General features: G+C 37.5%; 1 protein-coding gene across 2 annotated transcripts; it reads left to right on the plus strand.

Annotated features, from left to right (window-relative positions):
* Positions 1 to 2069: 2069 nt before the first annotated feature.
* On the plus strand, positions 2070 to 18174 carry LOC139142531 (WD repeat and coiled-coil-containing protein-like). 2 transcript variants are annotated; one of them, XM_070712489.1, is made up of 13 exons: positions 2070 to 2286; positions 4954 to 5074; positions 6646 to 6744; positions 7505 to 7563; positions 9518 to 9693; positions 10041 to 10108; positions 10872 to 11073; positions 12185 to 12301; positions 13060 to 13155; positions 14080 to 14242; positions 14709 to 14867; positions 15172 to 15300; positions 15779 to 18174. In XM_070712489.1, exons 1-13 carry the CDS (start codon positions 2232 to 2234, stop codon positions 15880 to 15882), a joined length of 1548 nt encoding a protein of 515 aa, XP_070568590.1. In that variant the 5' UTR covers positions 2070 to 2231; the 3' UTR covers positions 15883 to 18174. The 2 variants fall into 2 exon arrangements, with proteins under 2 accessions (XP_070568590.1, XP_070568589.1); XM_070712488.1 differs by having other exon boundaries at positions 2082 to 2286; positions 10872 to 11271.
* The last annotated feature ends 215 nt before the right edge of the window (positions 18175 to 18389 follow it).

Raw genomic sequence — 18389 nt, forward strand, 5'->3', positions numbered from 1 at the left:
CCAACCCCCGCCGCCGCAAAAAGCTACATCAAGATAATAGACGGTAATGGACTGGGTTTCTTATTATAAGTGAGAAATCGATTAGTCGCCTGAGCCATACGATGATTTACTTGATCGGCAGTTGTTGTTTTTGTTGATGATGTTGTTTTTGTTTTTGTTGTTGATGTTGTTGTTGTTGTTGACAAATAAAATGCAACCAACATAACTATTGTGTTGTTGTTGTTTCAAACGTAATGTAGATGTCATAAGAAACATTACAAGGACACTATCATTATTTGTCCCGATGCAACACTCAACGTATACTCACCTCCTAATAGGAGGAGAGTGTACGTTGGGACACAGTCCCTTGGTGGGCTATTCAGCTCTTGGACTATTCCCCCATAGACGAGTGTACAGAAGCGAGAAACAATTTGCGAGAAACAAACAAGTTGTTTCTCGCTTCTGTACACTCTTCTATGGGGCGAATAGTCCCCGAGCTGAATAGCCCACGAGGGACTGTGTACGTCGGGATGTCTTTCTGCCAGGTGAACGAATTTTACATTTGCCGTTCCTTGGATTCACCATCGATGACATCAGGTGTGTAAATATGCCTTCAGTACTTACATAGACCGGGAACAAGAGGATGTCCTGAGTCGTTTTTTCGGAGCGAGGGGTAAGGAGATGAAAAAATATTACCGGAAATGATGTAAAAACATAACCACAGAAACCCATACTTGTAACTACATACAAACAAGCCAGCGATGAAGCGGGGTTATTTATCCCCTATGACCAAATTCAAGATGGGGTGGGAGTTGCATGTCCACAAAGATAGGGTGGGAGTTGAGGATCTCCCCGGGAGGGTTGTGCGGCCAAAATAAATGAACCGAGTACTCAATTTATACAATGTTCATGCAAAAGATAGCCTCATTTTCATGCGTATGCCTGAATTTGGTCCCTATTTCCGCATAAGTTAACGCCCAAATTACTGGAAAATCATTTTGCGAAGTACGTATAACGTATAACGTCAATCAGAAGAAAGGATATAGAGGCGGAACTAATAAAGTTTGTTCGAGTCGACAGGAAATACCAAATTTATCGCTGCGCTTGAACATTGCGTATAAGATTCAGTGAATGCCATACCTGTGATATCATAGCTATCTATCTATCTATTTGTATAGCGCCAAATATCCAAACCTAAACAATGCTAAGTGGCACTTCGAGTTACAATGAAAATGCTCACTGGGAGATGTAATTTTTTAAGCGTCTTTTTAAAATGTTGACATTAGGAGAGGTTTTTATGTCCAGGGGTAAAGAGTTCCAAAGGACAGGAGCTGCTGCAGAGAAGGAGCGGCGACCATAGGTAGTAAGATTCCATCTAGGTGTGTGCAGAAGACATTTATCAGATGAGGGAAGAGCACCTGATGAGGCACAAGGTGTTATAAAATTCCTGAGATATTGTGCAGCTGCATATGTCTTTAGAATTCAACTCTGAACATTCGTCATGCTTTAGTTGCATGAGAGTCACCATTACAGTTTACCTGGGAGGTAACAACGATTTCTCTTTAACATTTCTGCTCCAAATATGTTATTATGCTACATAACTGGTTAATGCTAACAGAAGTTGGATAAGCTTAGAATTTTTGGGTTTACATTTACTGTGAGGTTTGTGCTTTTAATTCCCAACCTATTATTGGGGGGGGGGGGATTTCCTTAAAAATCATGAAAATGCAATAAGGTAATGTTGTCATCATATATACTTTTTTAAGTTTCAAAGTGTTTTGTGCCAGGAGCTTTGCAAATTCTTTTTATTGTCGAACAGCACGTAAATTGTCGCATGTGTACTGGCCCTAATTCCGTCACGTGACTTTCCTCAGCCTATTGGCATGATCAGTGAAAGTTGTAGGGCTGTAAGACAAAGCGGCAACTTTGTTTTTGCTTTAAAATTATTCATTGCCAGTTGAAAAGTCTAAATTTAGTGTTTGCATTATTTGAAAAATGGTATTTTAACAAATATACGGTCACTGTATCGTCATTCTTCACAATACTGGAACGAGGATGCGAATTTCAACTCATGAAAAGGAAATGAGGTCATCTGCGAGGTCATCGTATACATGACGTAAACCACGAGCCATGAGTTATGACATTTCGGGGAAGCACCGCAGTGAGTGCTTATTTATACAATGGCATACGCGCGAACCAACACATAACAAGGACTTCATAAACGAACGACGGTACGCGTATAGATGTAAATCATGGAACTTGGACGTGTCAAGCTTTCACGAACTAAAATTAACTCACTTTTCCAAGGTAAGTGAATGACCACTGATACGTTGTTGTGGTGGTGACTGGTGTGAGAACATTGCAGGTCCACAGGTCGCTGAATGAATGGACATGTGATCCAGTTTAGTGGACTGTAGAGCGAATCATTCAGGGTCAGACTTTGGTTCCAGGCACGGTCCCTCCACAAAAGGGACCGTGTTCCAGACTAGTGCGCACGTCAAACGATGCGAACCAGTAAGGCTACATCGATGTACCATCCACCCGTTCGTTACCCGCGTTCGTCCGCGTCCAGCCAGCCAGCCCCATTTGTTGTCATCAGCAGGTGTAATGACCTTGTAAGTTGTCTGCCCGGGGTTGTATGATTTGTTGCCCAGCCTCAAGCAAGGCCCAAGCAGTGTACGTGTTCTGATCTGCGCAGGCTGCCAACTCCTTTTCATTTCAAATGTAACAGAATTCTATGGGGCAATTTATAAGCGGGGACTTTCTCGTTTTTAGCGGGCTGTACATGTACCATAGTCTACTCATCATAGCAAGAGAACAGAGGTTAGTGTTTGTGCCAGTCATGGTACGTGTACGTTGGATAAATGGGTTTCCTTGACCATTTTCTTGAAGAAGCAACGATATAGAAGACAGCTATATTGTCAATGGCTTTCAGGAGTTACTGACAGTTATATTCGTGAAATGATGTTTATGTAAGAACTAGACTTCCTTGATTGGGTTTTCAGAAAGACAAGGAAGGAAGGGGCCCGTCCTACCTCCCCCAGAGTCAATATTCCAATATCCTGTTGTAAGACTTGTTCCTACAGACAGACCCTCTATCTAGGGATGGGTTCAATTGCAGTGACCCAACAAAGTACAGGTACCTTAATCAGTGAAACCATCTGCACCTACCGGTATATAGTGAAGTAAATACTAATTAAGTACTTAGCCATTTGATGTTTTTATCGTACTGCTTACCATCAACTTGTTTCACAGTGAGTTTTATTTAGATTTATCACTTTGTGTTTTCAGAACACCTTGTGGACAGACATTTGGACTCAAATTTGCCAATATTCTTTTCTGATCTACCATTTGTGGTGGCTCATTTTTAAGGCTCTTGGAGTCAGAAAAATTTTCACCGGCTTACTTTTTCAAAAATTGAAAATTGTATTTTTCCCCATAGAGTTAACACAGGGATGGCCACATTTTGAATTTCAAACACCGGTAAATGTAAGGCAATTTGTTTCTCTGGTACCAAACTCTGCAAGTTGATTCCTGTTGTTATTCTTGATTTGCTGAGAGGATGGTCAAAAGTTTCAATGAGGAAATTTTGAGCAAAAGTGCAAGTCTTTCAGTTTTGAGGTGTATACTACCATAACATGGCATCCTCTTACTGTAATGTTTTTAAAATTAAATTGGTCGATTGACAAATTAATGGACCACAAGCTTGATATTGTAACTTACTGTCTTTAACCCTTTGTGAGTGCTGTAATTTTCTCCCGCTCAAAACTTTAGTGCAAAATTTTACCAATTTTTATGAATTTTTCTGTAATTTTTTGATAATTTTGGAAGAATTGGGCATCACATTTCATTGGTAGTAGTGTTTTCTCAAAATTTTGTCAAAAATCTGAGACAAATTGACTGGGGGATTATATTTTATAAAGGGACAAGAATAGACTTTGGTGCTCAAAGGGTTAAGAGCACACAGTGACACCACATTTTTAGGAAAAGAAACATTCAACTCCTGTTTTCTAGATCAATTGTACACAAATGTGTAACAGTAGCTTTTTTCTGGTTATTGGAAGTCAAGCAAAGACGGTGATGTGAAAGTTGTTTGTCATTGCCAATAATTTGCTACTGGTAGCTGGTCATGTTGCATGTGTTGTGGTCTTGTGACCCAAAGTGGTTTTGGTCTGCAGAGCTGGGCAATGATGACTGCATGGCTATACTTTTGTACAAGTACACTTAGATCTTTGTTCATTGTTGTCTGCCTGGCTATACAACCATAACCCATCAAAAGAATTGGAATAGGGTATACCACAGCCAAGAAGAGAGACTGCCAGAAAAGACTTTTTTTACACGCCTCAGATATTGAAATGTCGCTCACTCAAAAGGATTAATGTTTAACCCGTTCACCACCATGTTCCACCCAAACCCATTGTTATCAATGGTGATCTTGGACCTGTATACAGGGAACTGGGGTGAAATGTTTAAACTTGTTGATTACGTGGAGGGCCACTTAGTAATGGTTTGAGTGAAATGAATGAACTAGAACTACTTTCAACTTGACAACTTTGGAATTTAAAAGTGATTTAATTACATGTTTTTCCTAGGAAATATTGTTTTTTGTCGAAGTATGCATAAAAAAATTGATAAACTGCATAATTGTGATTTAAATTATATTAATGCACCATACGATGATAAAAATTGTTCTATTTTTCAATGGATTTTTTGTCTAACATAATAAAAAAGCATATCATTGTCATTTGTAAATAAACCCAAGCATTTTGAGTGAAAGCTATGTAAGAGAGGCAGGTAATAAAAACAGTATAGCCCAAACAACGGGCTATGTCCCCTCGAGGCAGGAGATCATTTGCCTTCCTTATCTCGGGTAAACGGTCACCTACCCTCACGCATATAATTCCTTGTGTGCTCTATAATATATAATATACAAAAGTCTTTCAGCATAGCTGTGTGCTTCTCTTCTAATTTCAGCAATCCATCCAACCCACGGTCTAGCATGGACAAATGGTGCAGCATTAAATCTCACACCAATCTCATATTTCAAAGGAAAATTGGTTGGTGAAAAAACAGTGAAATTAAAGGACTTTGGAAGGTGAGTATAGTTAAACTAAAGATTTGATTTGAGACACAAGATTGTGTAAGCAATATTTTTACATTTCAAGATCATAATTCAGCATATACTGTTGAAAATTTTACATAATTTCCCTGTCTGCAGAGTGTCTGTCATTTTATGTACATTTGGTTAGAATTTTATTTCCAGATATTTCTGATTTTCATTTGTTATACATATTTATATATTATACATTTATTTATGTTTTTATTTATTTATTTATTTATTTATTTATTTATTTATTTATGTATATATGTATTGTATGTATGTATGTATGTATGTGTGTATGTATGTATGTATGTATGTATGTATGTATGTATGTATGTATGTATTTTGTTTATTTGTTTACTTTTTTATTTATATATTTATTTACATATTTATTCATGATTTGTTTTTAATGTGGTTTGTTTATTTTCCAAACTTTACCACCTGTCAAGTTTTCAAGGTCTGCTTTCTATCAAACCAATGCATACCGCTATGATACCCAATGTCTTGGTTTGTTGCAGTGTACACCATCCTAAAACAATTCAAGGGAAAGTTCCAAGCTGGTGGTGTTTCCCCGGCTATTTTTAGCAGTTATGTCACCTGACCTTCAGGTGTATTTTTATGTATTCAAGGCTGACAATTTCCATATGTTACCTTTGCTGACCAAATTAACAGAATAAAACAAAATGTGTGATTTGTTTCTATTCTCTTGAGGAAAAGCGCCACTCCATGTTATAAAGTTCAATTTTAAACAGCCATGAAGCTTTGAAATGTAAATTCAATTCTCATTTATTGATCTGCAGACAACTTTCATTGCTCTTCATTACATATTTAAATGAGCCATCAAGCAATCAGGGACTTCCCAGCTTCATAGGGTATCACCGTATTCAATGGCTCTCTAGGTTGCATGTGTAAAAAAAAATATTTCAGAAGATGACATTGTCGCAGTTTTTGCGATTGCATCATCCTAAAAATGACTTGCTATGTACCATTAAATAATCATAGTCAAAATAAGTTCTGTAGTGGTCTAGAAAGAAAAATGTTACAAATATTTACAGTAACTGTTCAAATGAACAACTGCTGTTGTCATGTAAATAGTGGAAGGAATGAAATATCCCTTCCCTTCAGAATAAGGAGCTTTATTAATGATAAAGCTCATTTTTTTTGGTGATCATATCAATTATAATTGAGTTGAATTTTTATTTGAAAAGGTTATAAGCTCAACCTTACCATCTCATTATCAATGAACAGGGACAAATTGACCTTGCCCTCAAAAGTACATGCTGATAACCTAGATGTTAAATGTTGAATAAGTTATCCTTTCTAAAGTAACTATTATCACCCTCTCGCATGCCTTTTATCAGCCCGGTGGGAGAAACTGGGTGGGAAATGGGTGGGAGATGAAAATTGGATTGAGATGGATTGGGAATATTAAATTTGGTGAGGTGGTGAATTGGACTGACTTGACCTTCAATGACCTTCACGGCACATTTGTTTTTTAAATGCTGATTTTTGAATAGCTTGACCTTATGAGGGCCACTTATATGTTATCATTTGTCCAATGACAGCGATGACGTGATCGGAGCATGTTGGAGCCCTCACAGAGGTGCCAGCTATCTTGCTGTGCAGTGTGTTAACAAGACCATCATCTGGAAAGTTACCGGAAGGTAAGACAACACTGCAGCACAGTTGATTGCATGCAACACTGAAATGTGACGTGCAACTTCTAAAGTTAAAAAAAATTGATGTGCTAGCAACCTAGAAATTATGACAAAAGATGTTGCTAGCGTTTACTTCTTCCACTGATATTTCATCAGTTTCTTGTCCAATGACTTGTCAGTAATCAGAAGAGAAATTCTGAAAGAAGTTTGTGTAATATGATACCTGTACGTGTAAGCATTCACATAAATGTGTACCATAAGGCATTGTGTGCATTGCCACATTTACTTGCATAAATGCCCAGGGTCCATTCATAGCATGTAATTTTCTTCTGAAATTGGATTGGGCACATACCGGTACCCAGACCCCCCTCCAACATGTTCAAAAATAGTTTGTTTTATTATCAGCAAAAGAAATCAGAAAGAGTGCGACATATATGCTACGTTGTTCAAAATAAGCTGTCAAATTTGTTTGATAACAAACACATAACCGACAGGACTTTGAAAGGCCATGACGTAAGAAAAGGGAAGTACTGACGCAACCGTAAAATGTAGAATGGACTTACAAACTATAGTAGTAACTGTTTTTATTTCTGTTTCCAAAAACAATGAAAAAATCAGAGTGGGCATTTTATTTTCATCAAAAGTTTGGAGTTGGCCCTTGGCTGAGCAGGGGTGCTATGTGGATCAATATGGTGTTGAGGTTTGAATTCTCATACGATTTACATTATTTTACATTTCATATGAATATCTTATTTCTGTATTTCAGTACGGCAGATACCAAGCTCAATTTCATCACTGAAATCACAGGGAAAGCTCTGTCAAAAGGTAAAGTTCATATATACCGAAGCAAAAGAACTCTTTATAAGTATTTGTTAAAGACTAGGAATAAGATCATGTATCTTTGTCCACTAGCCAAAGGCTAAGAAGTCTGTGTTCACTTGCCATAAGCTAAGGAGTCCCTGTAGACTTGCTACTGGCTAAGGAGTCTTTGCATCTATGTATAGGCTGAAGACCATTTGTGAGATGGAGGATAAAGATTCCACGCCATTAGTTATAAACCACACTATGTAAGAATCTGAAGCTGTATAAGGGTCAAAGGTTACATCCCAGTTTTCTTGTGAAATATAAACTCCCCTGAAATGAAATCAATACAATGTGCAACACTATTTACCAGTAATTGGTGCATATTGCCCTAAAAATAATAAGTATTGATTGACATTTAGTTGTTACAGGAACAGATAAGGAAAACTTTACATATTTGCAAGGAGCCGAAGGATCCTTATTCAGGAACTAGGGAGTCATTAACTTAAGTGCCACAGGGCCGTGAAACTGAGGAGGTGCATCATTTATCAAGGGTAACATGATAATGTCTGGCCTGTTTACATCCTTGTATCCTGTCACAAACAACCTGGCACTTTCAAAACCTTTTGCATGTACAAAGGTCAGGGGTTCCCAGAGTGTATGGAGTACGTACTGGAGTTATAAGTTGAAATGGAAGACACAAATCATCGAGCATAATGTATCTCCTGTACATTTTAATCTCCTCAACATTTTAATCAAGTGCAAACTCAGTGTAGGAAGGTATAAAGCTGTCAGTCCAGTTTTTGTATGACATACAGCCTTTCTGATTCTCAAGTGCAAAGTTAAAAGAGAATGAAATTTTCACAGATCTTGAATTTATCATTTTTTTCCAGTTTGCTTGGTGTTTATCACTGACCTTTGACCCCACAGTGTCACCAGATAAAATTCTGGGATGTGCATATTCAGTGTATGAAAGCGATATCATGTACCGGTATAGTCTAAATATTGTAAATTGTTTGTAACTTTTCTAATTATATCGATGTTTACTGTAGTAAAATCACAATACACAGGCTACCCTATAAAAACTAAATGGGTGTACTTCAATTGACTTTACTTTTAGTATGCCTATCTCAAAATTGAAACGACTATTAAAATTGATGTTTTCCTGTCGGGTTCATCTGTTACAAGTATCATGGTTGTTGAAACTCATTAAGATGAAACAACATGTTCCATATAATAAATAAAATAACCCCTAACTCCCTGTTAAACAGTCCACAATCACCATTGATAACAATGGAATTGGGGCCAAACTACAATGGTGAAAGGGTTAACAGGCTAGACAATTTTAAGACCCCTAAAATATGTAATAATGATTTTGACTGGCTTGTCTTGCTGAAACATTTGTGAAAATTGCAATTTTCACTAACTCAACCTAGAAGGGATATTTTACTGAGATAGTGTATATGCCTAGTTTAGGACCTAGCTCTCATTGAAACTGTGCAGTGTATCCATTTTCCTGCCAGACAGTATCACTTCCCCATCAGCCGAGTCAGTAAAAAGTGTTATTGAGCCAAACATGACGTATTTTCACCCACTTGGCTTGGTCTGTTATAGCATCTTTAGTCAAAAATAATGCAAGTTTACAGTATTTGTGTTTTTCCAACAGCTTTCAAATGTACAGTATTATGTCAAAATACACCATATGGAATATGTTGTGTTTCATTAATTTTAACCATCTTGACCTGGTGGTGAAATATGAACTTGGCAGGAAAAGGGGTATACAATATTAAGGAGTGGTTCTGGACTAGTGTGTGCCACAATTATCTTCCTATACTGCCTTGATTTTTAATGCTGATTTTTAACAACTTGTTTAGAAACAGATTACATGTTGCTGCATCAGTCATAAACTTATCTCCATGTATGTTTCAGTATAAGGGAGCAATATGTCTATTTCATCGCCATGTATCTTTCCTTCCAGGTGTACTCTGGCACCCAAAGTTGCCAATCGTGTGCGTACTTACAAAGTCGGATGTGAAAGTCATCAATGTTGAGTCCTCTGTCTGCGAAACACTCCACCAGGGCAGTGACATCACTGGAGGGGTCTGGTCATCGGATTCCAAGAAACTGATCATTTCTGAAGGGTCATCTCTGCTGGTATGTCTGTTCAACTTTGCTTCACTTTACAAGAATGAGCAAATCTTGTGTTCTGAGGTGTCAGACCACCAGTACATGAATTTTTCACTTCAACATTTGCATTGCTATTCTCTGAATTATACCAGCAGCTGTCTAGCCATTGAAATTTCTGAGCACTTTGAGTCACTTCTGCAATTTCTTGAAATTTCTGTGAGTTGGTTCTACGCCAATACTTGCAACATGTAAATTTTTTTGTGAGTTGAACAGAAGTATTACTGTAGTTTCCAAATCATTTACCTTCCCATCAAAACCTTGCAAAGTGTTGATGCATCCATCATCTCCAATAAAATAATATTGTTTTCTTGCAGACCTTTGATTTCAATGATATTGAAACATCACTTACTGAAAGACAGCATTCAGTGTGGCAGGTACCAGGGTAGGTCCAGGCAGTCTAAACTTTTTAGTTTTTTTCCGTACTCTAAATACGCAATAATTGTCTTCAAAAGTTGTTTATTTGATTGATTTATGTATGATGTTATTTTTATGAGCACACTCACAAAATGCACAATCAAGGGTTAGGAGTCCAGAGCCATAAAGTTATTGTTTTCTGTGCGGAAGCGTAGAAAAAAATGAATATTATGTTACAGTAGTAAATATATGATAGTTAAAGTGTTAAGGGAAAGTAGCTGTACCGTTTGATCATATTTTTTAACTACTTTTGTTTCGTATGTCAGTTGCAAATTCTTTTTTTACTCCCAGAGCATGGTGGTGTTTTGCAAATATTTGATCTACTCCCAACATGTTAAAATACCAAGTATTTAGCTTGCCAACACAGCGTCCGTATGGGTAGATTGCACTGTTATTGCTTTCATAGAATCTAGTCCAGACCAGAATTAACGTGTCAAGAAAAACATTAAAGTTACGCGTGTACAGACTGAGTTGACAAGCTGAATACTCTGTATCTCTGCATGCTTCAGGGAGTAGAACAAGAAATCCTTGTTGACATTAGAAACAAAAATAGTAAAAAAAAAAATAATCTAAAAATTACAGCTACTTGTCCTTTGAGGCCTTACAGTAATTTGTGATATTTAGTATCGCTTCATCAGAAAGACTTTGTCTTGGCCAATTCTTGCAGGTAGATATGTGCATGGATATGCTAGGAGGTACCCTGCTAAATAACAAAAATCTTTACTTTTCAGACTGGATGCGCCAATAGGATGTATTGTTGCCATAGACGACGACCAGCTACTAGTAACCACAGGCCTTCCCTTGGACAGGGTCGTCACCAACACACAGGAAGACATGTTCGATGTTCCCAATTCTCTGCAACCATCGTCAGTGGACGCTGCCGGCAATTCAGTTGATGCAGGAACAGGGAATGTTAACACGCTGGACTTTGATGTAAGTGGGAAAGGACCGATAGACTTGACCTCACTTGTAGCCGCTAATAAGCAAAGCGCCGGTGGCCAGAGCGTAAAACGTGAGCTGCTGGATGAAAGGCCGACGAAGCAAATCAAAGATGACAATATATTGGATATCATGCATGTCAAACGAGACACTGATAAGGACCTTTCACTCCTAAAGCTTAAGAGAAACACAGTAAGTGCATGCATAGATCCGTAGGACTGGTGTCCGTTTGACATTTCAGAAATGCTTTCGAGCGAAATTATAAACAAAGCATTATATACATATACTGTAAGTCAGTAAACAGGGCTCAGCACTAGTATTGTTAGCAGCATAAAGCCAGCACTGAAATACTGCATATAATAGTATACCCCCCCGTAATATTGTACAGAACATAGTGTGGATATGCAGACTAGCTGCCACACTCAGTGTCTGGCTGCCTCATTCAGATCTCCCTGCATTTCCCTCCTGTCTCTTCCCTCATTTTTCCCTCTCCTTTTTGTGTTTTAAGGTAGAATGTGCCTCGGGGACAGATATTCAGACTCCCAAATTTTTACAATTTTTTTCTGATCTACTACTCGTGGCGGCTCATTTCAAAGCTTTGGGAGTAAGAATGATTTCAGCATCTCAGTTTTTCAAAAATTGAAAATTTTATTTTTCCCCAGGGATGGCGGCCATTTTAAATTTCAGTTATCAGTAAATGTGAAGTAAATTTGTTTCTGTAGTACCAAACTTAGCAAAGTGACCCTGAGTTTTATTCCTGATTTGGTTAGAGAATGATGAAAAGTTTCACTGAGGAAAGTTGGAGCAGAAGTTTAAGTATTTCACTTTTGAGGCGCATACTAACCTGAATGTGCTTTTTACGACACCAACAGTTGTCTTACTGTATCTGTAATGAAAATATCACTGCTGTAGATCGATATCACCCTTGTGCATGTAATATGCTGACTCCTTTGTACATTTTTAGCTTGACATATTTTAGCTTCATGGTCTATCTATACAAACATACAGACAGAAAACAGACAGGTTGCTTACCCTAGCATAGGCAGCTCAACCACTTTGACACACTTGCTAAAGATTTACATCTGGCGTGTGCTTTCTATGTCAGTGTCAAGTACAAGATGCCTCCCGGCTACTGCTGATATCGATGAAAGATGAAACACCCGACATTGTGTCCAATGTCACCATTGCGGGAATCCTTGAACCAGACTTGATCAGCTACCAGGTGATTAAAAAGTTATTGATCTTCAACATCTGTGTTGATAGCAATTTGAGAATACTCTGCCTATACCGGTACTAGGGCAATGCTTTAGTTCCAATGCCAAAGTGCCTTGCAATCATGAAACAGCTTTCAGTATTTGACTTTGAACCAAATATGCAAAACAAAATTAAAAGGGTGTAATTTGAAAATATTTTTTTTTCAAGTATATTTGCCTCATATAACCAAACTTTAGGAGTCTTGTGTATTGAATTACCGGTATATTCTGCCAGATATAGGAGCATGTTTACATGGTATGCATGCATAGGAGCATTACGATATATGAATGATATTAATAGTCTGTCAGTTAGTATCAAATTATGGCAAATTAATTTATATGTCTTGTCATGACCTTTTTATCGTGAAGCTTTTTTGAAGTAATTTTTTTGTAAAGTGCTAGAATCAATGTAGCTTGAAGCACTCATGGTGAATCTTGGTTCCAGTAAAAAAATTGGTATAGACAGGGTCTGTACACTCCACATAATTTTCAAAAATGACAAGATAATCAGTGGTGATATCGTAAAAATGATATGTAGAATGAAGTAGAAAAATGATATATTGTAAAAATGATAACTGGAAAATAGCATTTTTGACCCCAAAAAGTCCTTGAAAATTGCTGAAAAAGTCCTTGAAAGTCACTGAATATTTAATGACTGAGTGTATGGACCCAGTATATCATGTCAATTGCATGTACATTTCAATGTACTTTTCTTCTGTCACTGTAGATGATGAATAAAACCATTGCAGTGAGTAGCAATGCTCAGAGCAAGATACAAATATTCATCATCAGTGAAAAGGAAATCAAGAAGATAGAAGATCTTGTGAGTTTTTTTATTTTTTCATCCTTTTATGAAAAATGTCAGTTAGCCATGCCATACATTAAAGTCCTACATGGTTTTACTTCATTGTACACAATGTAATAGATTATATCGTAAAATTGCAGGATATGGTCTGTTAGAATGGATGAAACTTAATATGCGAAGCAATAGTGAATGATACAGGGGAAGTCAATGATTTCCTATAATAGACTATTGAAATAATTACTGTCTGAACTGTGTACTGATGGTATAATTTGGTTTCCGTTAAGGATTGGTGTAAATCATGCAAGCAGATAGGTAGTTACCATTGCCACAAAAATACCAAGAATAGCTTTCCTGGTAATTGTGAAATTTATGTATATATTGAACTGGGGGTAAATTAACATACAGTACAACACAACCACTTTTGGAAGTATACATTTAGCTTCTGGATGTAGAGCACTGGAACATGTTTGCAGATACTTAGTGAGGGATTGCCATAAGTTTGGCTCCATTTTTCCCAAATGCAAGCAGACAATATTACAGTACAGCGTTCTCCACAGTTTTGACAAAAACTCAAAGAGGTGGTCAATTTACATAACAGTGCATAATTTGCATATTCGTACATTGCTAAAAATATTCTCCCATTTGGTCATTAAAATGTGTGTAGGTGACTGGTAAACAGAGAAGTGCACCACTTTTCAAAAAGAGTCCCTTTGTGGACAATGGAGCTGTACTGTTGTATGTGGTAGTGTGATCACATGTATGGTATCTGTACCATATGTGTGTCCGAATTCAGTATGCCAGAGTTGTAGCCTACCTGGTAATTATTTGTGCTGCCAAGCTTCAGTGTGTCACATTCTCAATGTTTAAATTATAATTTATTTGCAACATTTTATGAGCTACTGTGTACCCAGAAATCAATGTTTCTTATCCCTCTTTTGTCAGGATTTAGGAAGAGACGGTCGGCCGAAAGGTTTATGTAGCACACTAGACGGCAAAGATCTGCTGTATGTGGTCGGCAAACAGGTACAAGGCAACAGTCTGTTCCCTCCAAGCAGTCAAATGACGGAGTACGATCTGTCATTCCGATACCATTCCATGGAAATAGGTAACTACCTCCGGAATAATCTGTAAACTACTTTCAAAGGGCAATGCCAGACATAAACTTTTTTCTTGAAACCTGACTTGATTTACAATTTTTACTGGCATGCACACTTCAATTTACTGCAAACATATGTCACAGTTTTGGATTTCCTTTTTTTTCCCTTTTTTCAAGTCATTGGCAATTTATCTGATTTGATCTTACAACACATACAGACATGTTTGATATTGTTCACAGTCACCAAAAATTGGATATCCTTTATTAGAGTTGACACCCAAAACACAACCAGCTCTCTTTTAAATCTATTTCAAAGGTCTTCAAGCAAAAGTCTCTGACAGTGTCTATTTTTGTGGATGGTTGGTAAATCGAGTTCTTGTCAAGGATTCTCCTTGATGTGAAAATAGAGCTGATGAGAAAGAAAAATAAAAACGTTCTCACTTCTTGTGTACATTTGTCTTGTTTTCTGGTACAGTTACCATGCCACCAGCCATGATTCCGATCAGAGACCCCTACCAAGATTGTGATGGTGAATTTATGGAGCAACCATATCATCATCCTGGGCGAGATGAGGTTGACAGTGGCCCCCATGCTGGTCTCAGCACCGGTCCGTATCCTACCCTGTACAAAGCAGGTACAAAGTCATAGATCCATACATGTATTTGAATATGACCTTAGTGATAATTTACTGGTTATCATTTCCTCACTTGTAGCTGGGGGTGAAAATTACTCTCTCTCTCATCAATTATACATGCTTTTCATCGACATGTGAACATTAGAAAAGGAGAGTGTATGATGTAACAGTTTGCCAAAGTTCCTGAAAAAGGATGTAGAAAGTACTTCAACATGACATACTTTGCACCCCACCTTCAACCCTTTCATCGTCATTTGATGCAGAAACACAGCTATTTAAATCATAAGTTTTATCAACTTTCCAGGTTTTGTGCACTTCCTTCACAACTACAACGGTAACACTGTCAAGAAGACTTTTATCCTGGAGAATGGTTTGGTCAGACTGCAGGCTATTAAGGAAGCGTTTCAGCTGGCAACTGTGGAGATTGTGTTAGGTAAGTCAAGGTTTGACCAAGGCACCATGGGGCAGTGGTTAGGGTTACTGCTGTCACTATTGAGACCCACCAGGTCCACTGTAATAGACTCACTATTGGAGGGTTGTGATTTCAAGACCCAGTAGGTGTGGACCTGGTAATAGGGGAGGGGGGGGGGGGTTTGAGCAGGTCAATGAGAGGACTCGACAAGGAAGTTGGTCTCATGTCAGCCGCTCAAAACAGCTTCAACAAAGGAGAACCAAAAATACAGCAAAGTAATATTATGAGGAATTTTTTCCCCTGCACAGCATATTGGAGCTTATGTATACATATGATGGTGACATTGTGTAGTTACTCTCCATCTAATAATCTTCCCATTGCATGGTAGATTCAATGTACTCCTTTCTGAGAACTCCGAGTAGGAGCCTTTTTGACAATTTAAGATGTATAAAACAACAGTCTTCTCTTGTCACTGACTTCCTGCTCTTCTCCGTTGCAGGAAATGCGATGATAGTGTTGTCTGCCGATAAGGAAGGCTTTGTACCGGTTACCTTTGAACACAACAAAACCTGGACCGTCGTTGGGAGGAAAATACAGAAGTGAAGTGCCCTCTATGGTACAGCATGGAGAAGGATAAATTCTTTGATGAACTTTCTTTATTGGTAGAAAGAGTGAATGTCGCATTTCAATTCAAAATTGAGATATACAGCTTGCACAATTAATTACATCTATTGGTGTATGGAAAGACTCATTATTGCAATAGGGATGTACATTTTGTAAGAACAGTGGTTTTCGTAAAAGTTTGTCTTGGAATTCTGTCTTGTGCAGTTATATGTACTTTTTGTAGTTTATTGCTTCAAAGAGGCTGACGAAAACATTTCTTTTGAATTTTGTACATGTGACTACAGTAATTTCTTTCCACTCAGAGTACTGAAGCAAGAATTGAACCAAGTCTGAAAAGTCAGTTACATGTCAATAATTGTTTTTTACCAAAATGATTAATTCGGTCACAAGGGAATGAAGGCCACATATATGCTCAGTGGATGTAAAGAAACTGAGCCCAGTTATCATGATGAAAACAATGGAAGTTACTTAAGGGGTCCTCCATAGCTGTTTGAAATAAATTGACCCCCTAGGATTATATTGATTTATAAAATTGTTCAGTGTGGGCAGGGGTCTCCTTCAGTCTTGCCCAGATGCAAAGATCTGAATAGCCAGACATGAATTTTATTCATTCCTATCAGTTCACAGAGCCCAGTATTTACATGCCTTAGCTAGTTTACAAGATAATATATTTTTTCACTTTATCGTTATTTTTGCAAATGTTCTATCTAAAACAATACAAACAAGGATAGAAATCTTAAAAGAATGTTTTATCATAGATCTTGACATAGATGAAAAATGTGGAATGAAACAAATTCATGTAAATCCCAAGTTCTAGTAAACTTGGAGGAGTGTCAATTTACATCAGTGCTAATTACAAAGTCATTTTAATTGAGTTACTTATATGTGTTATATGACATACTTGAAAAATGTCCACTTTTAAAAGGTCAACACCTATCTGGTCTTATTGCATTTTCCCATTTTTTCCATAGTTGTAAATTATAAATCAATGCAAAATTTTGTTGTGACTTTCTATTTATCTTTTTAAGCATTCCCATCACTGCTACGCCATCCAGGCTTCATTAAGAATAGCTATAGTTTACAGCCTCTCACCCCTTCTAGCAGTGGAACGAGCCATCTTGCCATTGTAACCAAGAGATTTCTCCAAAGTCAGAGGGTACTATAAGCAGTGTGTATATGGGTTTCACCTAGTAAATCTTCAAGTGCAATGTTTGGTATCGCAGTTCTATTTCTACTGTCAGTTTTACAAAATACAAATGGATAGAGTCACAAGATTTTTTTTATTTCCATATTTATAGTTATTTTTCAATGTCACATTATGAGTTTGCCAGATTTGTTATCGGATCAAATTTTCATAAAAAAGCGTGTTATGGGTATTTTATTCTTTGTAAAACAGTAAAGTTTTTTTTTTTCATTTCTCTACACTGGTCAGTGTGTTGTTTAGCTGTTACGTCCACATACAGATGGGTTTGCCATCTCCAAGTTCCAGTCCAAGCTATAACTGTTATCAAATCCTTACATTTGAAATTTTCTTGTGCCTTTGATGAACAATGTGACTTTCATTAGTGTTTCATACAACACTTTCGTGCTTCACTTTCACATTTGTAGTAATTTCCATAGCAGTTCGAGGGCAGCTGTAGATATTACAGATGGTAGTGTTTAATCATGAACTACCTGCACTGCTTTCTCCATGTTCTAGACTGGGTCCTGTCCTCATTTACAGTGTATGCCGCGCTGCCAGTGGGAGCCTGCACTGAGTATCTATCTACAGGATCTTTTCCAAGTGCATTTCGATAATTGCAGGTAGACAGTTTGCTTCTTTTGGAGCTGTTTATCAATTATGTCGATGAAACAGATATAAAATAACTGATTTAAACAGATATAAAATATGATTTTTTGTGGTCGCTGACTTTCAGAAATACTACGGCATGCATTTTGGAGCAGATCTGGTTACTCCATTCAGCCCTCGCTGCCCCAACAAGTGTCATTAAGGAATGTTCGGCAAGCTATGGCTGTCTTTTAAATACTGTAAAATGTGTTTTATTATCACATCAGCATCCGTGAGAAACCTTGCTGCCAGGTATTCTGAATTATCTGGATTTTATGAGACAGGTTCAAAAGTATTGGAAGTCTGGTGCCCATCACTTAGACGGCCCTAGTCATATCACTCGTATGTATGGTACTGCGTGTGATAATACAGTATGTACTGTTTGTACTTCTCTGTATTGTTTACTTATGTGTGTATAATAAATGGCGTCATCATGAAATCAAGTTTAAGAATTGAAGCATTTTTTTTGACATTCAGATGCAATAGCAGTCACCTTAGGGTGCCTATGCTACACTGAGGATCTGAGTCTTCGTATGTCTGTCAGTCTGTGAGTAGAGACAATTGTTGATGCATTTCATTCTCTGAGAACAGACTTCAAAGACTTCAAAATATGAGGTCATATTCAGATTTCTGTTACATGTAATGTCTTACAACTCTC

The sequence above is a fragment of the Ptychodera flava genome, chromosome 10 (genome assembly GCF_041260155.1).
Source record: "Ptychodera flava strain L36383 chromosome 10, AS_Pfla_20210202, whole genome shotgun sequence".
In the NCBI taxonomy this organism is placed as follows: Eukaryota; Metazoa; Hemichordata; class Enteropneusta; family Ptychoderidae; genus Ptychodera; species Ptychodera flava.